This window comes from Solea solea, chromosome 1 (genome assembly GCF_958295425.1).
Source record: "Solea solea chromosome 1, fSolSol10.1, whole genome shotgun sequence".
NCBI classification, from domain to species: Eukaryota; Metazoa; Chordata; class Actinopteri; order Pleuronectiformes; family Soleidae; genus Solea; species Solea solea.
This window is the reverse complement of record NC_081134.1, coordinates 7767425-7791213: the sequence shown is the minus strand read 5'-3', so window position 1 is coordinate 7791213 and position 23789 is coordinate 7767425. Positions and strand designations below refer to the sequence as shown.

Sequence of the window (23789 nt, the reverse complement as noted above, 5' to 3'; positions counted from 1 at the left end):
TTTGCAGAAGACTTTCCAGAATGAGCTCTTTTCGTTCATTTTGGTCAGATTTCGAGGTTTTGAAGGTCCAATGTGTAACATTAACGGTGATTCAGTAGCAGACATTTTCTCACATTTGTTGCCTTAGAATTAGCTTTACAGAGGCTGCCATCTTGTGCCGCCATGTTTCTACAGCAGCCCGAATGGACAAACCTGCAAAAACATCCATTTTGTGTCTCGATGTTATAATAGTTCCAAAATAACCAGTTTAACCCCCAACCATTCCTTCTCTCCTTACCCGTCCCTTGGGGTACCGCACCGTACTGTACCATGGTGAACTATACCATGATGGAAACACAGCTGCAGTTCCCTGCCGTGCTGGGGAAAGGGAGGAGTGAGCGGAGGAGTCTCACTAATTCTTACACACTGGACCTTTAAGATCGTGTTTCCTCATGACTCACCTGCAGATGTATTTAATCACATCTGCAGGTGGGTCATGAGGAAACATGTTTCCTTTGAAATACAAGAAAATAAACACCAGACACCTGAGGCCTGACCAAAGCAGCCAAGACTGAAAAATACAAGTTCACTGTTTCATTCTTGTTAGATTTGATTTTATGAGATCAAGGGGTTAAGATGCAGGCTATGATCGACCTGCGCTGCACATCATTATTATCTATTCTCCTCTTGTTTCTTTGTCTCAAGTGGAGACGAGCTTGTTTTTGGTCCACATCATCTGTTTTGTCATCTCCACTATTTCACCAGGAAAATAAATCAGTTATTTGATTACACAATTATATGAGGGATAAATCATAATAAATGTGTATTTTGTTTTTTTTTGTTTTCGTTTGGAACTGTTGCTGCTGTGGTATTTATCCATGCAATTGGTTTTGGTTTCATTTGGGTTCATCTTTTCAGACTTTGAGATTTTGGACTAACACACTGGAAGATGATGGAAATGAGCTTTCTGCAGTGAAAATGACTCAGGCAGTTTAAACTAGTTACAACGAAAACAACACAATTACTAAGTGGCTGAAAAACAAAACATAAAATTGTAATGACAGCGCCAAAGCAAAGGCAGAAAGCACAGATCGATTGTCTGGGTTTGTGGTGACACACAGGAAAAGTGGACGTCATTTAAAAACCGGAATAATCACAAACTAGACAAATATGGAGCCACTTATGCCGTTTTATGAAGACTCCGTCTTTTCTTATGTGGGATTTGGTAGAACAGAAACGCAAAATAGCACTTAATTAAAGTCAGGATTGCTTTTTTCTTTAATTCTGCAGCTGTACAACATTACAGTCTTTTAAAATATTCAGCATCGCGTTAACTCATTTGAAAAGTTTTGAATATATTGTAACACAAAACTTGTTTAGCTTAGCATGACAGTTTTAAGATGATTTTGATGAATGGGGTCCATTCATGCGAAGCCAAAGATTTATTTGTTTTTTTATATTTTATTTTTTTTAAAACAAAACAACGTTAATCTGACGGGTATGACAAGTAATTGTCGTCACAATGAATCCCTGCGACAGTGAGGCTCCATTAATGATTGACTTCACTGCAGAGAACACGTATGTTTCTGTAGATACTGATTGATTGATAGTGTTTTCGTAGATATCGGAGCCCCCTGCTCTGGGATTAAAAGCTGGGATTGAATTGGAGGGAAGCAGAGTTGTGATGAGGTGGAGCTACAAGACACATGGACGTGTGCAGTCTGACAAAACTGTTCATTTTCTGCCCTCGGACTGAAGCTCTGTCATTGATTAATGCACATAGATTTTCCCGTTCCTGTCCTGTGTAGTATGGTTTTCATTACCGTGGTGTCAAATATTTCCTCGGCGCTAAACCAACGTTCACAGAAATCCTTAACCCTTAGTGCTCACGTGTCACGGATCTGTGCCGCAAGTGCACCCAATACACAACTCCTTATATGGACATCCTGGGGACGTGTGTTTATAGGTCACTTATTGAGGCTTTTTCTTCTTCTCATATGTTGTGGAATCAAAGTTGTGATTCATTTTATATCACATTTTTAGTAGTGATATAAAGTTTCAATAATTGTGCTGAAGTTTCCAAAATTTCACAAATTCAATCGGATTTTAAACATTTTGAGCACTTTTTGCTCAGGTGTGTTTATATAGTTGCTGAAAATGAAAGAAAACGTTCATATTGCATGTAGATACTGTATGTTTAAAAAATAGTAAAGGAAAAAACAACTGCCTGTTCCAAAGGGTTAAAATATATGTGTCTGATTAATAATTAGACTTGTGGTTTGCATATTATTACTCCCTAATTTACAGTTGATGACTCACAGGCTCAGTGTAGGGAGAAGGTAGTGAATGACACACAATAATAATCTCTTCACACTCTATTTTTAGATATTTTTACACATCATGGGCCAGTGAGCGACAGCAGGTGTGATGAACTGAGACTCGCGGAAGTCGGAATAATAAGTTATATTGTAAATGTGTGCTTTTGAATGTGCACGACAAGTTTACCACAGCAATTAACACCTGCTTTTTACTTGGCTCATGTTAATTGAATAACATGATGTGCAGCACTGTGCATGTTTTTGTCTCCACCACAGATTGGAGCGTGAAACAGCTTTCCCTGGTTACCAATGAGAAATGACTGTGGGGAAGAAAGACGCAAATGCTTTGCCAAAACGACAACGATTAATTATGAGGAGCAGATGCAAGTAAATAAAATCACAAAAACCAATAATAAGACTCTTGACACATCACTCTTAGTGATATGTCAAATGCTACGTGATGTGTGACATGAAATCAATGGTGAAAGCAAAGCATATGTCTTGTTGTGTAACACACACACACACACACACACAACTATGTCCTCAGCCTCACTTTAAAACATGTCTTCACCTTAGAATGTTGTAATTTATGTCATGGAGACTTGACTTTTGTCCCCATAAGGAAGACAAGTCCCCATGATGTGACTGTAAACAGATTTAGGTCCCCACAACAGAAGGAATACCAGGTACACACACACACACACACACACACTCACACTACAGGTCAAAGCAATCTCAACCTTAATTTTCTCACTGGTGTAATATTTGGTCTTTTAATGGGAAATATGATAGACTGGTGGACGGGTGCACAGGTCCTCATAAAATGATGCAGTGTGAGTGAGCGAGAGAGAGACAGAGAGAGACAGAGAGAGACAGAGAGAGGTGGAGTAAAAACACGCTCAAAGACAGAAACTCGAGGCGTCTCTGTCTCACTCAAGCACCACAGCAGTCGAGGTAAAGAGCCAGAGGAAGTGCAGGAAGCGAGGAGATATGGTGATTGTGGTTCTTCTCACGTTTCCTCCAATCTAGTTCATCTTGTAAAGCCTTATTGAGGAGAGGACCCTACAACTTTCAGGTGTGTACTGTTTTTCCTTACATGAAATCACCTCTGTTGCATGTTATTATAAGATATTTCTGTTTATTTATTTATTTATCTATTTATTTATTTATTTATTTATTTATCTATTTATTTATTTATTTATTTATTTTTCAAATTGATCTTTGCTATGCTTTTGTTTCTGTGAGGAAAAAAAGACCTTGAATTTGCATGGCTACAGCCATTTGTTATCTCTGCTATGGTGAATATACCATTAATTCATTCATTCATTCATTCATTCCAAAGTGAGCTGTGGGCACAGATTCAGTCCGAGTTGCGGCTGCTTGGTAACATCAGATGTGTGAACAGGTAAGTTAAAAATAGGATTTGACTGGTTTCGCTGAGATTTTAGCGCTCCTACCTACCAATTCCTCTCGTTTTATAGCCCAGTAATACAGACAATTTAGTGTTTGGGGGGGGGGGGAAAAGAAGGTATTCCACAGTTGTGCAGTCATAGATAGACACGGTAGATGTACTTTAATGATGCCATAAACTGGGTAATGTTTGTGCTACAGCTGCACTTTGTTACTCTTAAACTATAAGAAATGTAAGATATGAGATAGAAAAAAAAACGTTGACAAATTCACAAAACACATTTCCATGTATTGAGCTTGTGAATCGATTGCTGAAATTTTGCATTTTAAGTCACAAGAACAACCTTGATTACATCACACTGACGCCATCAGAGTTATTTTTGTCAACCTTCAGAAAAACTGCGCTTAAATGTCAACGTTGAAAACGCTTTTAAATGTTTTTAACTCGCTATATTTTTTTTCCAGTAGCTTTCAAGCAGCAGTAACCTTCTTTCCATTCACCAACATGGCGGCGCTCAACTGTTCCGTGGCAACTCTCTTCACGTCTGCTGACGCGGTTTTCAGTGGCACAGGCTGTCCAGAGGCTGCTCTACTGTGTGGGATGAATATCTCCTGGGTTTTGACCAACTCCACTCAACAAGATCTAGATGAGCTATGTTTGAGTGAGGACGAGTACCTGACCAGGCACCTGGGGCCTCTGCGCTCCCCTGTGTTCTTTCCCGTCTGTGTCACCTACCTCACCATCTTCCTGGTGGGCGTCCTGGGCAATGCCCTGACCTGTGCGGTCATTTTACGCTACCGGGTGATGCAGACCCCCACCAACTACTACCTGCTGAGCCTGGCGGTGTCTGACCTGCTGGTGCTGCTGCTGGGCATGCCGTTAGAGCTCTACGACATGTGGCAGAACTACCCCTTCCTGCTCGGCGAGGGAGGCTGCTACTTCAGAACCTTTCTGTTTGAGACGGTCTGTTTCGCCTCCATCCTTAACGTCACCGCGCTCAGCGTGGAGCGCTACGTGGCGGTGGTCCACCCCCTGAAGGTCAAATACATGACCACTCGTGCGCACGTCAAGAGGGTCATCCTCGTACTGTGGGCTCTGTCCATGATGTGCGCGGTGCCAAACACCAGTCTGCATGGAATAATGATGCTGCCTTCAAAGTTTGGACGACAGTTTCCTCGGTCTGCAATCTGTCGTAAGCAAAGAAAATGTATATCTGTAATGTCTAAATATGCTTTTAAAGGTCCTGGGTGTAACATTGAGAGCGCTTTTCCACTACACTGTTGACTCGGCTCGTTTTTTTTTTTTTTGCTTTTCCATTAGTGATAGTACCTGGTAATTATTTTAGTACCTGCGCATCACAAACCCTGCCGCTGTATTTCACTTGAGTGACTCAGAGAGTCTGCGCTCCGGTCATACAGGAAGTGCACTGAGTTACACTGAAAACAACTGTTTTGCAAGTCACTAGTCACTTGTTTGTACGATGTCACGGCAGTTTCATGCAGCCGTGCAGCGATGACTCCGCCCACGTTGCTATAGTAATGGAAAACAAATTCAATCGTGTAGCGTCGAGACTGGCGAGGCAACTATGTATTGGTTTATTGGCAGAAATTGTTATGTTTGCCCATGTGTATAATTACTTTAAAATAAAAAGCCTTTGGTTTTAGTAACCTTTACATGTACTTTAGGCAAAGTCCTCATTTTATAAACTACACAAACAAAGACAATCCTTTGTTTTCTGGCACAAGAAGTAGTTCCCCTATGCACTTGGGAAAAGGAGGTGTGATTGGAGGCGTCCTCTGTCTGTTACAATTTCATTTTTTTTTTTTAACTCACTGGAACTCTTGTGGCAAGGAGGGTCTACAGCCAGGCTCGCCAGGATTCTGACAGCATTATAAGCTGAAGCAGAATCAAGTGCCACCTCCTTCAGTCGTTTGTTGTGCCAACAAAACCGCACCTGACTGACTGACTGCTCGCAACAACCCAGAGGGGAGAGAGGTCGTGTTCTTCAGTGAGTGAGTCCTGCACTCTGTGTTTGACAAGTCATTCAAAAACAACTTATCCCTCAGGGCAGGCATGGTATGACCAATGAAAGTGAAACCCAGACTTTTTAATACCACAGTATACCTTGAAACCATTAATCGGCCCATGCTTAGACTAAATGCCAAAATATATATATATATATACATATATATATATATATACATATATATATATACGTATATATATATATATACTGTATAACACTTACTCTTGAGGGTCACACGGGGAGCCGGAGTCAATCCCAGCTGACATGTGTTAAGAGGCTGCTCAATTATGTTATAATTCAGTCTTTGGACTGTGGGAGAAAGACAGAGTGTGAGCACACACAGGCATTCAAACTTAACAAAGGAAGACCCAGGTCAAACAAGTGAAGTTCACCACTTCTATCCAAGTTTATTCCACATATGTGAACCGCATGCCGACACAGTGGAAACGGTGAAATATGAATATTTCTTTCTTCATTATTCTGTTGCTAAATTTCATGTTGCCATTGCCATTTTATTTAAAAGTCTAATATACAACCTATCGGTGCAACAAACAGACAGAGGACTGGTCCACTTTTCCCAAGTGCCTTCACATACGTTTTTTTTGTCTGTTTGATTGTTTTTCATAATAAGTGTCAGTTTGGGCTGTGTATATATATATATATATATATATATATATATATATACACATATATATATATATATATATATATATATATATATGTATATATATATATATTAATATCAACTTTGTACTGACTAAAACCACAAACGTGCCAAGGGTTTTTGAATTGAAATGCTGAAATCCATGAATAAATCAATTGGATACAAACATATTGTATTATGCTAATCTTGTGCCGTCTCTATCCTCAGACGTGGTCAAACCCACCTGGATGTACAATCTGATCATCCTGATTTCCACGCTTGCCTTCTTCCTGCTCCCAATGCTGATCATTAGCATTTTCTACATGCTCATTGGCGTACAGCTCCACAGAGAGAGGACCATGACTGTGGTGGGCACCGGGTGTAGCTTTGGACCAGAAGGTCTGTCCAGGTCCCATAAGCAGAAGCTCAGCAAACGCAACGTGCAAGTCACCAAAATGCTGTGTATGTGTCATTTCAGTGTTGTAGTGTCGTTTGTGAGGCTGTGTTACCGTTTCAGTGTGTCTAATCTGTGCATCTGGTCCAGGTGTGGTGGTGGTTGTGTTCGGCCTCTGCTGGGCTCCCTTCCACGTGGACCGCTTAATGTGGAGTTACATGGACACCTCCTCTCAGCAGCACCTCAAGATCTTCGAGCATGTCCACATCATCTCTGGGGTCTTCTTCTACTTGAGCTCCGCCATCAACCCCATCCTGTACAACCTCATGTCCAGCAGGTTCAGAGAAATGTTCAGTCATGTGACGTGTTACTCCAGCAGCTGGCCCGCACGCTCCAGCTTGCAGATGATACGGCGCAGCACCTTCACCGAGAGCGTGCCTAACCCTACGAAATGGACTCCTGAACCAAAGAACATTAGACACTGATGGGCAACAGATTGTGGAGGAACGCAACAAATAGAGGGCGCAAAGGGTCACTGATGGTTTGTATTGTAGGCAGACACAATTCAATCCTGCTCACTACCTATTCCATGACAGATTACAAGAAGAGCAAACTGTCCGATTCCAATCACAAAGTAATGACTCGTGTCCTCGCAGATGGAGTGAAGTCTACCGAGCTTTAACATCACCCTCCGACACGATATTGCATTCAAAATAAAGGAAATAGCTGGGCCACACGGTTTGGTTAGCGACGCGGTCGGAACAAGGGTGGAGTTTGCATGTTCTCCCCGTGTGCGAGGGTTTTCTCCGGCTTTCTCCCCCACAGTCCAAAAACATGCAATATGGGGATTAGGCATATTGGACATTCTAAATTGACCGTGAGTGTGAGAGTGGATGGCTGTTTGTCTCCGTCCAGGGTGAACCCCGCCCTTCGCCCTATGTCACCTGGGATTGACACCTGCGCCGGCCACGACCTTCATGTGGAGGATAAAGAGGGAGAAGATGGATGGATTATTGTTATTGTGATGCTTGCTCCTGTTTATATGTTTTCTATTCAGTCACCTGATGAATAGAGCTGTGTGAGATTTAGGATGAACCCTTATCATCATCATCATCATCATCATCATCATCATCATCATCATCATCACCAGCACAGGTAATTAGGGAACATTATTATTAATGCAGATTTCTGGAGGCTTGTGGTGGTCAAGTACATCTACATAGGACGTTTCCGCTTTGTATTAAAACCCGTCACAAAGAACGATAACTGTGTGACCATGGGTTACTTGATGAGCCGTTAAGAGAAGCACTTATGGGAAGAAAATAAGGAGCCGTATTACGACACACTGAGCGTATTAGTAGTAACTCAAATCCCATTAAGAGCCAACAAAACAATGACGTGAATTCAGTCAACAATGAAATGATGGGTTAATGATGATAGAAATGACACCACTCATTTTACTGCATCGGCAATGTCTTCAAAGTGAATACTTTTGTATTTTAGTGCTGTATTTATTGTATTTACGACATAATGTGAAGCATATCCTTTCCATGCTTGCATGCTGTACAGATGCGACTGAGCGCACGCACAGTGGGAATGAAAGTTAATGATGGGAAACCCGAACAATCACGAGCTGATTTAAATGTGGTATTTACTTACTTTAACACAGGTACATGTTATTGCACTGAAAATGTCCTGCATAATGATGTTCTCACACATTCCCTTTGATAACTGTACTGTGTATTTATTAATATCCGTATTCTACGTTCTGTTTTAAAGCTTGATTGACTAAATGAGATGTCACTTACACATAAAAAGGATTGTATTCATTTATTGGTTTTTAATAAAAGTTACTGGTGTTAAATGTATCAATGAACAAAATACAGCCCATTTATTAACGCATGAGTTCTGGTGCAGTGGTTACACAATGTGTGAGTCTCTCTGTGTATATTCTTTGGAACTCTAAATATAGTCGTGATTTACTTTTGAAAATCACTCCTAGTGGTAGAGATGTGCCAGTCGGGTTGTAGTTGTTGTTCTTACGGCTAGTTTGACTCAAACCTTCTTATGCATATGTTTTATGTTCAGGCTCGTACAGTGTGAGCAGCAGCAGGACAGAAATATCTTCTCTGTAAACACTGCGGTTACAGTATTGCCTGAACAATATAAGCCATTAATGAGTAATGACCTGAGCCGAGAGTCACAGGAACTTTTCCACTGCCTTTTATTACAATAACATGTAGCGTGGGTGGGGGTTGGGGGGGGGGGGGGGGGGGGGAACGGTCTTTTGTACACATGCGGCAGATGAAGCTGGCTGTGGCTAAAGGGCAAGACGATGATGTCACTGGGTCATAAGATATTGAATAATGAATCGGTGAGACGCACGAGTGGTAACTCGCCAAAACAAAAACATCGCCCATGGGTTTGTGGATTCTGAAGCCTGAGTCTAGAATTATATTTTTTAAATCTGAATCAGAGCAGTGTTGCCATCATTTAAATGAGGAGGGTTGAATATACGACCCTAAAAGTGTGCTTGTAAAACACAATTCATATTGAGTGTTGCGGCCTTAGAATAAGCGTTTTAAACGATATTTAGACAAAGAGCTTTACAGAGGCCATCATCTTGTGCCACGAGGAACAGCTCCAGCTCAAAATCTGTGCGAGCAGCAACGTATTTGAGTCCAAGCGGACTCAATTTCAGCACGAGCAGAGGGTTTTGAGGGGAAAGCGTCACAAAATCTGAAAGTGGAATCAATAATAATCCTAAACTGAATGTTGATAGGACATAGCAACAAAGACCGTAAACACCTCCGTCTTCTCAGGTAATAAATGAAGTGAAATGCGGGGAAGCTTACAAACTGCCTCTGCAAATAGACTCTCCTCACAGCGTCAACAGTATTTCAAGTGAGTGGTTATTATCACAACTTGTGGCTTCTTTTTGATATAACAATATAAGGCAGGCCGCTTCTTTAAATCGAAGAAATTATGCAAACAGAATGTCGGGGGAGCTGGGAAATTAAGTAGAAATCAAAGAAAACGACTTTCACTGAGCAGAGAACTGCAAATTTCACCGCAGTGAAAATGATGAAAACGCAAAACAAATTAAGGTCAACGCGCTGCTCAGTAGGGGTTGCGGGAAGAACAGAAGAGTGTTTATCTTCATCCACCAAATCCACCCATGGAAGAAACAAATAGAGTAGACAATATTCAAATTGGTGACTGCATATTGGGGCAAAAACATTCAGATCACCTCTCTTAAAGCAGCAGATAAGTCAAGTGTGTAACTGTGGGCAAGCAGATAACAAATGCTAGTTATTAAACTAGTAAAGTACTGACAGCTGAAACATATTTCCCTTAAAGAAGTCAAATCCAAAAGACATAAATGACATTTTAGTGACTGTCACATACAGGAGTTGCTCGTGAGCAGATGTGATGGTCGGTGCTGCAGCGTCTGCCGTTGTTGGGTCAACTTTGTCTAACAAAAATCATCGGCATCGTTAAATTAACAGTTGTATTATGGTCATTGTGAAGCAAAATACATACTTTCAGTATTAATTCTTCACTGCAGTGTAATACATACTCAAGTTAACTTCTCAGACATGTATGAACTCTATATCTTGACATCGTTAAATCAAGAGCTGTTTTCTAAACAGCCGTCGTGTTTATTGCTGTATTTATTTCCTGTTTACGTGACAGCCAATAACAAGTTGAAGAGCTCCTCTCGACTCATTTTACCGAGCAAAGCATAGGCGACTTTACAGCCGCCTGTTTACACCGGCTGGGTTAAAGCAATTCAGCTTCCTATTAACTGAACATACACTCTTGATTTCTATAGCTTTCGGGGGAAAATGAGCGTCTATTATTTTGTGTCTCAGTGAATCAAGAGTGCCGGCCTCTCCTCCCGTGACCCTGAACACGACGAACTCCTGTAAAGGATGGATGAATGCATGGCAAACAAGTGTGGCATTAATATGAATAATTGAGCACAGATTTGGGGGCAAAGGTGCGACTGTGAGTTATGAGGCCATATCAATCACAGTCAGACATTTAGCATACTTAGTTTTACAGTTCAAATGGCGTCGTGTTTCCTCCTGAAAATTGTCTACACCAATCACTGTTGGAGTGTCAAGGTTGCAGCATTAGTCAGCTGGAAACCAGGTGGCATAAGCTCGCATGTAGAAAATTGCTGGTGTCAGTGATGGCAAAGAAAAATTATTTAGGGACTGTAAATATTGGAAGATTTTATTTTTAAAAAAAAAGGAAAAGAAAAGGCACCTTAATTAAACCTTGGCCCTGCTTCACTGTTTTCATTTTCACCTTGTTATACCAGTCTTAGTGGGCGAGATTAGCTCTCCACAGAGGACATGTGAATCTCAGGAAAACAGAGGTTCTGCTGTGACGACGCTCTCGTCAACATCTCACATTCAGAGTTATTGCACTCTGGCGACCGAGCTGCAGGGGAGTCAGCGTCGAGGCCTGAACGTACTTCCGCATGTGTTCAGAGAAGGACGTCATTATCTTCTTGCAGCTTGTTCTCGACACGTCACCTAGGAAGAACGTCTTTCTCGTGTGGTGTGGTTCACAACGCGGAAATGCTGTCATTCATGAGTATGCATGAGTATGTACAGGCCTTTAATCTGATGGCTGCTTGAGTAGGACGCGGCCCAGGCTGATACATTTCCACAATGACAGGATGAATTTCCATCCATTTGCAGCTTTTTTCTTTCCGTGCAAGACATGTTACCTGCACCTAATTCCTCAGAGGATCAGGAACATGATTTATGCAAGACCCCGAGTGCAAAAGACAGACTGTGAGCATCGTCTGCGCGTGTGAGTTGAAGTGAAAAATCTCCAGAGGACAGAGGACAGGTTTCAGCACTTGTTGACAGTTGCAAAAACACATCTAAATATGGACGTCCACGGCAGCTGGAAAATCCACACTGTTCTGCTTCAAACACACACACAAGACTTGGTTGTGTGTGTGTCAGCAGCACAACAAGACACATCACTATCAAAACAAAGTCCATGCTGTATTCTTAGGGTATGGAGGCGGGGCTTATGCTTATGATGCTTCCGCATGGTCAGAGGCATGAGGTTTCCACAACGTTTGTCCCATTTTTTGTGAATGTGACATCTCTAGAAAAGCCTTTCAAATTAGAAAGAACATTAAGGACTTAAGAGATAAACTGACAGGAGTTGCAAATTGCTACTTCCTGTTTGTGCAGTTCATCAGATGCACTGCATGTCCATGGTGTCTCACTGCAATGTCCCTGATAAATTAAGACTCATTGACTGATAAGGTTTTAGTGGATCAAAGCATAAGCTCGCTGCGACCTTGCTTTGAAAATGAATCATCGTAATGCCGCCAAGATAATTCACAACTGAACGGTTAAAACTTGTGTTGCCAATGGTCACGGTGGCCTCAGAAAACATGGTTTTGGCCTCATTTACAGTGTATTATATATATATATATATATATATATATATATATATCACATAATGGGTTCACACCTCAGTCCTTCTATATACAGTACTGCATGACGTGTACTAACTACATTGTTTTGGGAAAATAACTCGTTAAATTCAGACCATCTGAATATGAAGGGTTTGTCTACCAGGATTTGAAATGACACATCATACACACGTTCTCTGAATGTTATCTGTTACCTAAGGTAAGGAGCGAGCAAATACAAAACTAACTGAGTCAAGCTCTTTTTTATTCCAGTGTCTATCACTTCATTCTCCGAGGGCACCGTTTCATTTCCGCCATGTGTCTGTTAATCACCGTCGCTTCACTTCTGCACATTTTGTTTTAAGATTCTTTTAGATCTGGTGTAGTTCTTTTTTTTAAGCTGGTGCAAAATCATCTCTTTTTTTTTATGTATCATAATTTGACTATGTGACTCATACTCTATGATCTATGTCTTTGTAGGGCCGTCCATCAGCCGTGTCATGTCGTGCTGCGTGGATTGTTCTGCTGCCACTGAAGCACTTTTGAGCAAGACAAATTTCCCTGTGGGCACAACTAAGTATGCTATTTGAGCTGCTTCATCTACACGAGCATGCACATACTAATAAGACGTATAATAGAAAGTGTGCTGACGAACAGTTAGTTACAGTGAAATATATGATTGGCTGGAATTTCAAGTCTTTAATCATGCACCGGGCGAAGTTCAGCTCATTAGCGCATGTGTTATTCTCTGCCTCCTGACACAATAAAATTCATATTGTACTTTGTGTGCACAAACATGAAATGTAGTTAATTAAAGCGGAGCAGTGGTTATTGTTTCTGTGTAAAACTGCATTTGCAAGCGTTACGTAACCAAGTCCCTGCAAATACAAGCATCCATTATTAACAGATTTACCCCCATCAATCAGCTATCAACTATCTCAGTCTGTAGGAAGCCACTCAATATAATCAATGTGTCATCGTGGGTCAAGTCTTTTAAAAGCAAGATAACATTGAAGTTCAGGTTTTACAAACAAAGCAGAGAGAGCGAGAGAAAGATTGCAGTAAATAAACAGTAAACTTTATGACTTGACTTTTGTTTTCAGTTGTAAAAAAAGGAAAAAGCGAGAACAGCAAGTGGAAGCTGCTGATGAAACACAGTCATCCCACACAAAGCATCCTCCTTATAAAATAACGCAATAAAAAAAAAAGGTAATAAAGACTGTAATATAAAAGTAGCATAAAAAAAAACAAAATAACAGCCTTTTCTGCTGAGTCCAGAGATATCATCCCTCAATAATGACTCAAAACAACTATATACTGAGTGTTTGGTAACAAAAACACCCCCTATCACCCTATCAGTCATTAAATCCTGGAATGATTTCAGTGTCACAGGTTTTTGGGACAGTACTTCTGCTCAAACTGGGCGACGTCAAACTTGCGAGTGCAGCCTTTGTAGTTCATGTAGCGGATCTTCCCAAAAACATCCCTTTCTGCCCAGCCTTGGTCATGGATGCCACAGATGGACCACATGCAGCCTGCGGGGGAGACCAAAAGAAAAACAGCGTCGTGAATCAGGGTCAGACTTGCTCACAGAAAACACATGGAATCTATGTGCTCACCAACAAAGCCATTAGGGTCCTGGCCGTCCAGCTCATAGCGATCGTTAAGGTACAGGGCAGTGGAGAGCGCCTCCTCTGGTGAAGTTGTCCACTCCAAAATCTTTTTGGCCCAGTACATCCTCAGGAAACCATGCATCTTCCCTTCACTGACCATCTGGTACTACAGAGACATGCATGACAACACCAGTGAGGAAACCAGCACAAAACAAATGTATTTATTGGAACACTGGTGTAATGTTGTACCTGAGCTGCGTTCCACAGTTTGTCATGCGTCTTCGCTTTCTCCAGCTGCTCACGCGTGTACAGATAGGGCCTTTTGTCTTTGGCGTGGACTTTCAAGGTCTTCTGAGCCCACTCATATGCACCTGAGTAGCACACGCATGTAATACGGCATTTAAAGAAAAGATTATTCAACTAAAAGCCAATAGCTAGGACAAATGATTTCAGTGTCATTTGCACTCACCCTCCACAGAGTCGTATTTCTTGTTGTAGAAGCAGAAGTTGTCGGTCAGCTCGCGGCGCACCACCAGCTCCTCGATGAAGGAGTTGATAGAATGGCCGGTGCCTTTCCCGCTGTGGTTAACTTGCAGAGCCACTCGCTGCGCAGACAGGTGGCCTGGTGGAGGGCGAGGGGAAAAAGGGGTTGATGAAAATAAGACAATGCCAGAACAAGGAGGAGACAGAAATCTCAAGTCGCACGTACTCTAGGAAAGAAAGCCTTGAAAATTAAAATGTTATTTTGACTGTGACCAGTCAAAGTTGCCCCATTGACATCCTGAGTACTTCTTTGAATGGTGTAGGGACATAATGACACTAATCACATTAACAGCAGCTCCTATTTAGGGCTGCAACTAACAATTATTTTTAGAATTCTGTCCATAAAATGTAGTTAAAATGTTGAAAAATGTCAATCAGTGTTTAACAAACCTGGAAATCATGATGTTCTCAAGTGTCTTTTGAGTTTTTTTTTACTTAAATTTGTTTATTGTCAAATGGAGCAAAGAAACCAGAAAATGTTCACTTTAAGAAGCTGAAAAATCAGAAAGCTTGTATTAATTATTAAAAAAAACTCTAAAACTGATCGATTATCAAAACAGTTTATGATTAACTTAGGTCATCGCTTAACAATAGATTAATAGGATAATCGTTGCTACGACAGTCAGTGCATTTACATGATGTTAAAAAAATCTAATATTATGTTAATGTGAACAGCAGATTTACGTCAAATGGAAAATCACTACATCCTAAAAAACTGAAAGGTGGGAAATCGCCATCCAGCATATCTTAATTCAGTGAATTGATTCCCTGCTAGAGCTTATGTACTGGGACAAGGACAGTAGTCATATTTAATAGTGAAGTCTGTGCATGCACCTTGAAACCAAGGCAGCTTAATGGAATTTAAGCATTATTACATGAATTATTTACCTGTACTTTAACTACTGTGATCGGTCACGTCTGCCATGATAAAGGCCTATTATAAGTGGCAGAAAACCCAATATCCAAGACATTCCCGCACTATTATATGGCATCACTCACCAAAGCGGATCCAGGGGGAGAGCTGACTGAGGGCGTTGGCGTTCGGATCGTTGCGCAGGTTGTCAAACACCTTAAGGCGCACGTCAATGAAGGACTCCAGCATGGCCAGTCCGGCCTTGGTGCCAGGTTTGGCCCACTCGGGCTCTCCGACTGTTCTGTCGACCTGCAGCGAGGCCAGAAGTTTGTCCCAGTCTACTGGCTGTGAGGTGAAGAAGGGAGATACAAGACAGAGAAAGTGATCAGGTCGTTTTGAGCCTTTCCAGTCACAACATCAGAGGGTTCAACAAGTGAATGGTAAACCATGTTTTTCAGCAGAGCAGAAAAAACGTTTTGCCAAAAAAAAAAAAAAAGAGCTGAAGTTTACGCTCACTCAATCGATGTGCAGAGGAGAGGAGACGGCTTAAGCATTGTTTTATTTGCACCAGTCTGACTCCCCATCATTGGGCTCTCTGACAACTTACTTTCCTATTGTATTGATTGCAGTAAACACTTCAAAAGGCAATGAATATTTTTCAGGAACAATACAAATTAGGTCTGCTTGAGCTAAACCGAGCCACAAGCCCTTGAATGCAACATAAGAACAAACACTTGTCGAGCCGTTTCCACTTCACATATGCAAATTCACTCTGAAACAATCTCAGTGCTCTCTGCGCGCTCGTTGAAGCACTCACTTTGGCTGTTCTTGTTGCAGTGTGCGGATGTTTCTCCACCAGAGGAAACTCGGTAAGGAACTCGGGCAGAAGTTTGGTGATTTTTCCTCTGATGGTCCTGGCAGCGTATTCAAGTTTCGGCGACGCTACCCAGCAGGGAACGATATTATGGGAGTCGACCTGTAGGAAGGAAAATAGCAGTGTCCAAGCTCAGCTTTTGTGATTATTACGGAAACAGTGACCATTCACTCTACATAAAATGATAATGTTGTATTTAATGTTGACTAATTTGTGGAAAAATATAACGAATAAAATTTAAGTTGTCACCTGTATGAGGGGAATGTCCTCTGGAAGCGTCTTTTTCATGTCCTCCAACCACTGCAGTGGCTCTCTGAGCGGAGAGAAGTCTGTCACCACTGCCCCGAGGCTGCGGTCAGAAACAAAGCCAGGCACAACTTCCTCTGCTGAGCCATGGAGTAAGTGAAACTGGACGTCTAAGGTTTTACATTCCTGTGCAACAAAGTGAGAGCAACAACGTTCAGCCTTGTATCACATTACAACACCGGTGCCTAATTTAACTACACAAGACTGTTTTCATAACGCACTGTTTTGTGGACTCATATTAGCCTAACTTAACCCAATGAGGAATGGGACTACCTCTCAACATAGTTCTGGCTCCTGATTGGATTAAGTATTGTGGGATACATGAGATGTTTCTCCTCAATCTAGGTCAGATTATTTCTCTCACCAATGTCCAGACATCCCACGTTTCAACAGTTTTTTTTTTGACCAGTGAGAATAGAGTAATTTGAGTGTCACACACTCTTCAACAAAGTGCTACTTGGTCATTTGACAAACAATGTTGTAATGTGTGACTTTCCCCATCAAGGAATATCGTCAAACTGACTGACCTTTGCTATTTCTTCTAGTCCTTTCAGCATGAAGTTGTAATGTCTCAGAGTGGACAGCTCTGACTTTGGGACATCTAAGCAGTAACAGATGTGCAGAGGAAGGTTTTCTTTCACAGCAAGCCCCTGTGCGTAGATCAGCGCCCAGTTATCTGAAACACAGAGGACAAACACGCGCATATGAAGTGGGTTGCCAAAAGAATCTCTATGAGTTACTGAAGGCTGTGTTAAGTGTTTGTTTACCTTGTACTCTTTGATCCCTTAACATCCAGTACAGGACGCCCTCTGAGCCCTGCTTTATCTTCTCAGTGTCAGAAATGAAGCGACAGCGCTTTTTGTTGAACTTCATCTCCTTGTTCTCTGACCTCTGCTGCGTGACAAGGTCCTGCAGCCAGCCTCCAGCTTTCTGCTGCTTCTCCTCCTTTGTAGGAACCAGCTTCTGCTGCTTGGCACTTTTAGCCACTTTAGCAGCAGAGGTTGCCTTACGCTTTTTGCCTGACATGGTAGGTTCACAGGTGTACGCCTCGGTCAGTGGGACGAGACTTTGGCTTGGCCTCCGATTACCGTCGACGATGAGCTTTAAGAGTCGCCTTGGTGAAAAAGAAGACAATGAGCTGCAGTGAAGATGGTAAAAAAATGATTTACTTTATTATATATTTTTGTTTATGTATTTCATACACCGATCTGGGGGTGACATCTGTGGGAATCTGTTTTTTTTTCCCCCACAGATGTCACCTCCCGAGTGAGGGTGCCATAGAAACCTATAGGGGCTTCCATGAAAACCACACCCAGAAGAATACACAGCATACTGGTAAAAATGAACTAATGTGACCAAAATATACCATAAAAAAGTAGTACATCAATAAATAAATATACACTGCAAGACTAGAAAAATGCAGAGTCAGGTGGAACCAACTTGCGTACAATGATAGCAGCAGATTTGTATTTAAACAGTAGTCAAGTGCATCATTAATAAGTGAGGGTGGGGTAGTTTCCCCTTTGATACCCCACTGAAAGGCATAGTGTGTAAGAACTAGTGACACCTAATGGTGCAACTACGGTGGCCTTCACTTCAATCATCTTTGTTTGCATAATGCTTCTGCTTGAAAACACACACTCGGAGGTTTGACTGCTCGAGCTTCTGTAGAGATGTGTCTACACAAGATGGCAGTCTCTGTAAAGCAAGGCTTACGTCTGTTGATTTCAGTCAATAAAACCCTCCAAATTATTATACACTGGACACTCAAGCCTAGACTAGGTTTATTTGGGAGCCTAGTCTGCTTCAGACCTGACTGGGCTTCCTTCATCTGTTCAGTTAAAAACCTAACATTGTAATGCATGTCCACTTGCAGTTTCTTTATAACCTGAGACTATATCCAAATACAATGGGAGGATCATGCCTCAAATACGGAAAAAGAGCTACGAACTACTCCTGATTTAACTCGAGCTCTCTGTAATCCTAAATGTCTTCTGCTTTAGAGAAATGTGCACGTGCATTGCATAAACAAGTAAGGTAGCTGAGTGTGTGTGTATATAAGTGCACGAAGAAACATCCGCTGGTTACACAGAATGAATGGAGAAAAAAGCCAAAGAGCACAACGATGTTACAGAAAAGCTAAACACCGTCGCTTTAAAAGGGAAACTCACCTCCTCCAGATGCAGATCATACAACGGATAACGAGCTAGGCTACTTCTGAGAGCATAAACTCAGAGCAAGAGGCGACGTAGCCCGTGTTTGAAGCTGCCTTATACTAGTTACAAAAGCAGGCTTCTGCCTTGTTTTGTAACACCGTGGTGTTCACTAGACTGAACCACATTTCCCACAATGCAAATAGGCGCACTTACTGCGCGTGCGCGGTGCTGTTTACGTTCTGAGGAGGAGGAGTTTCGTGGTTTCGTGTGTCGCGTCTGGTCTCAAAACAGGACGGAGACAGCGCTGTGTAACTGTATTTCCCTTTCCACTCGTGGTTATTTTGTGTTGTTCTCAACAAATATGAGCCAAAGTAGCACTGCAGCGGGACGACCAGCGGTTCAAGATAAGGTCGACATGTCGTTGGGTAAGGTTCGCTGTTACCAAAATAGAGCACTGTCAAACGTTTAGCTAGCGCTACTCACTGGTGGGAGTGTGTCAGCGGCAGCTAGGTGGCTAGCTCAGTGGATCTGATTTGAGGTGTTCACGCGTCTCGTGTGGTTGATTTGACAGATGACATCATTCGGCTGAACAGAAGGGAGCAACAGCTGAGAAGGAAACAGACCACCGTGAGCCGCAGACCAGTTAAGAAGAAAAAACAGCTGCTGCAGAGAAAAGGACTTTCAGCTCGGGCTGCTGGACCAGTCCAGAGAGGTGTGTGTATGTGTGTGTGTGTGTGTGTGTGGGACCTAAATCTGTTTACACAGTCACATTAGGGGTACTTGTCTTCCTTGTGGGGACAAAATCGAGTCCCCATAACGTAGATTACTACATTTTTAAAGTGAAGACATGTTTTAAAGTTAGGCTGAGATTGGTGTTAGGATTAGGACAGTAGTAAAGTAGTAATTATGGTTAAGGTTAGAGTTAGACTCTATGAAATGAATGTAAGTCAATGCAATGTCCTCAGGGTTAGGGTTAACCAGTGAGAGTGTGTGTGCCAGTGCCAGCAGCTAATCTGCTCCATCCCATCACAGCTTTTGTTGCCATGTCATTTGACCAAACATGGTATCAAAAGACTAGGGCCTCTGTATACCTTTATTATCTTGATATTTCTTTCTGTACAAGTAGATGATTTATAAATACGTCCCTTGATTCTCACCTTCTGTACATGAAATTATTATTATTATTATTATTATTATTATTGTTAATTTGCACATAATTAATTAATATTCAATATTATTTGATTTGATAAATTATGCACCGTTTTAAAAAGTGGGCAGCTTATGAAGATGCCTTCTCTAAATAAAGTAACAATAGTCACCACAAATACAACAGTACTGCAAAATAACAAATAGCAAAAGCTAAGAAGACACACAACTGATAATAACCACAAATAACTCACTGTTGATTAGAGACGTTTTTTTCTTGTAAACATCTACAACAAACTCAGTACTTCCAATGATTTTTTTTTTCTTTTCTTTTATTGCAAATGCTGAGTCATTTTCTTGGTCTACCAGATGTGTGATCTAGGTGTTATTATCTTTACTAGGAGGTGGCACACACTGGGGAGGAGCACCTAAATTAAGAAACCGAAGGATCCCGCCCCTGCTGGGTCTGCGGCGGGGTCAGGGGGTTATCACAGGGCTGGCAGCCAGGAGGCCAGCTGCCCTGCTCAAACGTGTCAGCACACTCAACAGAGCAGCAATAAACCAGGTAATGAACGACATGCTCAGGACATAAGATCATCAATGCTGTTTTGACATATCTGTATTAGATGACAAGCTGTATAATCTATAAAATCTTGGATAAATACAAAGCACAGTTAAAGAAAAAGAAAGCAGAATGAAATATGAACCTTGAAAACTCTTTATCAGGCAAACTGTATTCTGCACATGAAGCTGAAAAAAAGACAGAATACATGAATACTTTCCAACAATTTGTGCATCATTAGTTGTTACCTTGGTAACCCAGCATCCCTCTTTCTTGTGGTGTCTAAAAGCAAATACAGAAAATGCACTGCACTCCCGATTTAATGATCTGGCTCGGCCTGACTCTTAACACCCAGGGTTCACATCCTGTTGCCTGGCATCAGACATCAGCAACCTCTATATTAAATATCCAAGAAAAACAAATGTACTGGGTTTGCTGCCTCTACCGTTTCATGCTTCAGTCTTTTGAGGCTTTGCAGTTTTAATGCAGAAGCTTGCGTAAACAATGGAGAATGACGTCCTTTCTGGACGTTGCTAAAGCCACCGTTGTTCCCCGATATAAGCGGAAAGAAAGCTGTTGGTGGAGAAGTCTCACCAGTTGACTTACTAATTCTTGCTCACTCGACCTTTTAAATTCTTAGTTTTTTTTGTCAGTTATGGTTCGGTTGGACAAGTTTGACTCCGAACTTGTGCTCTTAGGTGCTCACTTTCTTGTGTGTAAAAATAGGCTTGACTGAAATGGGACAAGTGACTTTTTCCATTGTGAATATGTTTTACCATGGTTGCATCTACAATATATTGAAGCGTCTCCACCACACCTCCCTTTTTCAGAAAACAAGACAAAAACCAAGGCCTTTCATTCAAAGCGCCGAAGCCCCGTACAGGAAGCCGGAGTTTCAGAGGCGGCAGTACGGGCAGCCTGATCCACAGAGAGTCCAGAATCAAACACCAGTCAGGAGGCCTTTTCAGCTGCGACGGGGGTGAGAGGCCTTCATAATTGCACACATTATGTTTATAATATGGAAGCTTCTATTAATCACAGGCCATTTTTAAGGTGGAATCAAGAAAATAGTTTTAGACAGATATAGAGGAGTTGGCTAGACCTGAAATTTGAAACGAAGCAATGAAATATAGAGTGATGTTAATGTTCTGAAGGTGGTGTGTGGTAATTCTTGAACCTCTTACTCAAATTGTAATATTTGTCCAAAAAAAAAACACAGGTAAATATTTTCTCTAAATTGGTTGGGGAAGACATGTTATACCTTATATGTGTAATGTAACACATTATGGTTTAATAAGCCTGCAGCAACTATCTGCTCAACTGTATTTTTTTATTTCATTTGACTTTTTACACACGCAGACCACTGCCTCCCATCCAGCAGACTCGACGGGACACGCGTCAGGCCACATTTCTTTTCCGCAGGGGACTTAAGGTACATGATGTTTATGTGTGTTGTATCTTATTATCTCAATACTTAAAATGATAATGTGACTTAAACCAACTGCCTGTTCCATTCAAACCGCTGTCAGCTGATTAAGCCTATCGACTCCACGCGACTCTCTGTGATTCTCTCATGTCACCCGGTGACATTCCCGCTTTGCACATAAGTTGTTTATGTAAAGACAGACAGACAGCAACATTGTGCCAGTTCAGATGAAATCAAATAATGTTGTGCTGTTTCTGTTCACAAAGACTAAACGGAAGTAGAATAATAACATCAACAACTCAACTTTAAACTTTTCTAAGGAATAAATTCTGATTTTTTTCTTTGTTTCTTCTGCAGGTACAAGCGCAGGTGCAAAAGCCAGTCGCTCTCTCTCCTCCAGTCAGAACTCGCCAGTGAGTAATTAGGGTTCGAGCAACAAGGTTGCAAGAACCCTATTGAAACTGGAAGGATTATTATTCTAGTCTATTTTCACTGTAGTTGTTTAAATGCCTGTGTTGGTCTGTATGTGCAGAGGGAGAGGAAATCATGCTAAGGAAATGAATCATTTGGGAGGTGGGGTGCCATTGTTTGCCATTTTAGGATTGGGTCTCCTTGCGTTCTTCAGATTTAACATGTCTCTGTTTGTCCACCAGATGGCGCACATCGACAGCCAGCAGTGGAATCTTGACTGTTTCAATTGACAACCCCATGGCCAGGACTCAGCCTGAGTGAGTGTCATTTAGCCCTGCAGTGTTAAACGTATTCTAGGAAAATCTGTCGTATAAATATTTCTATGTATACATAGTATAACACACAAAGGCAGTATTCAGGGTAGAAGAAGAAACATTTTACCGTTTCTGTGACTTGCTCATAGGCCTCCGTCTGCCTGGACACTTCACCCCCCTGCTGTCAGCTCTGCTCCTGTCAAGGTGGAAACAGTGGAGAAGAAAATCCCAAAAGGAGTTCCTCTGCAGTTTGACATTAACAGTGTAGGAAAACCTGTAAGTGTCCCACTCATGTTTTCTATATCAGAAGTCACTAAATGGTCCATTGTGCAAAAATACATGACATTTATTTTCATTTGGCAGAAACAAGATAAAATAATGAAGTGTCCCTAGGTGAATGTGCAAACATGTTTTTACAATAGACAAACTAAAACATCGTTTGAGTTTGGGTTCTAACTGAAGGCTACCTACTGTATGTCCTTCAGAGGAGGGTGAGGTGAGCTGAGGGATATTTAGCTGCGACATGCAACTTCCAATAAATGTTGCTACATTTTCCACACTGTAAATTGTGCTGTTCTCTGTGGTTAAATACACCAACAAAAGAGAGAAAAGAAAAGCATTCAACAAAGTGTGTTAACCCCATCCCCTCTGGACTCTTCACAGCAAACATCGATGACTTTGAACGAGCGGTTCCGCATCCTCAAAGATCGCCGCACCACCATGGCACAAAACGGTAAAGGCAGCCGCTTTGTTACCGTGGGTTAGCGGGCGAAAAGACTTTGCGTGTACTGGGAGGTCCTTTGTCCCGTTCAGACACACACACAGCAGCACCTTTCTGACGGATGGGCGTGGTGCAGATGTTCATGTTTTTAACTGAACAGAGCACAAGCCTGGGGTCAAACGAGCCGATGAACTCAAATGTGCAAGTGTCAAAAGAGCAGTTGGTTTAAATTTAGTTCCCATTTATTGTCTCGATCATTGTATGCAGTTTGTTTTGTGGATGTCCTACACTGGGACAGAAAGAGATTTTGTCTCCCTCTGGGCTTGAAACTGTTGACACCACACGAAGAAGACCGTTTTGTTTTGTTTTTCCTTTTCAGAGTACTGCTGTGTATTTGCTTGAGTGGCACGTATGTTCTCAGAATCTTTTTTTGAGAATTGTTTTGTAATGTTTCTTTAAATAAAAGCGTTTCACTGTAAAAAGACGAGCTGTTTTTGGGGAGCTGATCAGTCCACAGCACATGTCAAACAGAACCACCTGTCTGTGAAATAGAAACTAGCCCCCGTCCCCGTTGATTTACAGCAGCCTGGCGGTATCATGTTTATGTGAAGTGCACCATGTATTCAGAGAGTTCATGGACA

The 23789-nt window shown here is 41.7% G+C and overlaps 3 protein-coding genes across 4 annotated transcripts; 2 read left to right on the top strand and 1 right to left on the bottom strand.

The window, feature by feature from the left end:
• The first annotated feature begins 4198 nt into the window (after nucleotides 1-4198).
• Nucleotides 4199-8168, top strand: LOC131466846 (neuromedin-U receptor 1-like). Its single transcript, XM_058640384.1, has 3 exons — nucleotides 4199-4900; nucleotides 6606-6839; nucleotides 6922-8168. The coding sequence occupies exons 1-3, from the start codon at nucleotides 4213-4215 to the stop codon at nucleotides 7254-7256; spliced, it is 1257 nt and encodes a 418-aa protein (XP_058496367.1). The 5' UTR covers nucleotides 4199-4212; the 3' UTR covers nucleotides 7257-8168.
• Nucleotides 8169-12907: 4739 nt separating this feature from the next.
• Nucleotides 12908-18737, bottom strand: cpdp (CPD photolyase). 2 transcript variants are annotated; one of them, XM_058622659.1, is made up of 10 exons: nucleotides 18584-18737; nucleotides 17180-17526; nucleotides 16940-17088; nucleotides 16356-16538; nucleotides 16050-16208; nucleotides 15379-15577; nucleotides 14306-14458; nucleotides 14086-14207; nucleotides 13843-14002; nucleotides 12908-13758 (listed from the first exon to the last, which is right to left on the bottom strand). In XM_058622659.1, the coding sequence occupies exons 1-10, from the start codon at nucleotides 18601-18603 to the stop codon at nucleotides 13610-13612; spliced, it is 1641 nt and encodes a 546-aa protein (XP_058478642.1). In that variant the 5' UTR covers nucleotides 18604-18737; the 3' UTR covers nucleotides 12908-13609. The 2 variants fall into 2 exon arrangements, with proteins under 2 accessions (XP_058478642.1, XP_058478632.1); XM_058622649.1 differs by having other exon boundaries at nucleotides 17180-17550; nucleotides 18584-18735.
• Nucleotides 18738-18813: 76 nt separating this feature from the next.
• LOC131455187 (UAP56-interacting factor-like) lies at nucleotides 18814-23635 on the top strand. The gene is made up of 9 exons (XM_058622670.1): nucleotides 18814-18993; nucleotides 19140-19280; nucleotides 20116-20279; nucleotides 21107-21255; nucleotides 21636-21708; nucleotides 22060-22115; nucleotides 22356-22430; nucleotides 22577-22703; nucleotides 23091-23635. The coding sequence occupies exons 1-9, from the start codon at nucleotides 18930-18932 to the stop codon at nucleotides 23190-23192; spliced, it is 951 nt and encodes a 316-aa protein (XP_058478653.1). The 5' UTR covers nucleotides 18814-18929; the 3' UTR covers nucleotides 23193-23635.
• Nucleotides 23636-23789: the final 154 nt, after the last annotated feature.

Coding starts and splice junctions, on each gene's coding strand:
- LOC131466846 (XM_058640384.1), top strand. CDS start 4,213: ATGGCGGCGCTCAACTGTTCCGTGGCAACTCTCTTCACGTCTGCTGAC. Junction 4,901..6,605: donor TCCTCGGTCTGCAATCTGTC/GTAAGCAAAGAA, acceptor CTCTATCCTCAG/ACGTGGTCAAACCCACCTGG. Junction 6,840..6,921: donor GCAAGTCACCAAAATGCTGT/GTATGTGTCATT, acceptor CATCTGGTCCAG/GTGTGGTGGTGGTTGTGTTC.
- cpdp (XM_058622649.1), bottom strand. CDS start 18,603: ATGATCTGCATCTGGAGGAG. Junction 17,551..18,583: donor ATGATCTGCATCTGGAGGAG/GTGAGTTTCCCT, acceptor TCTTCACTGCAG/CTCATTGTCTTCTTTTTCAC. Junction 13,759..13,842: donor GGACCCTAATGGCTTTGTTG/GTGAGCACATAG, acceptor TCTCCCCCGCAG/GCTGCATGTGGTCCATCTGT.
- LOC131455187 (XM_058622670.1), top strand. CDS start 18,930: ATGAGCCAAAGTAGCACTGCAGCGGGACGACCAGCGGTTCAAGATAAG. Junction 19,281..20,115: donor TGCTGGACCAGTCCAGAGAG/GTGTGTGTATGT, acceptor TATCTTTACTAG/GAGGTGGCACACACTGGGGA. Junction 22,704..23,090: donor TTAACAGTGTAGGAAAACCT/GTAAGTGTCCCA, acceptor GACTCTTCACAG/CAAACATCGATGACTTTGAA.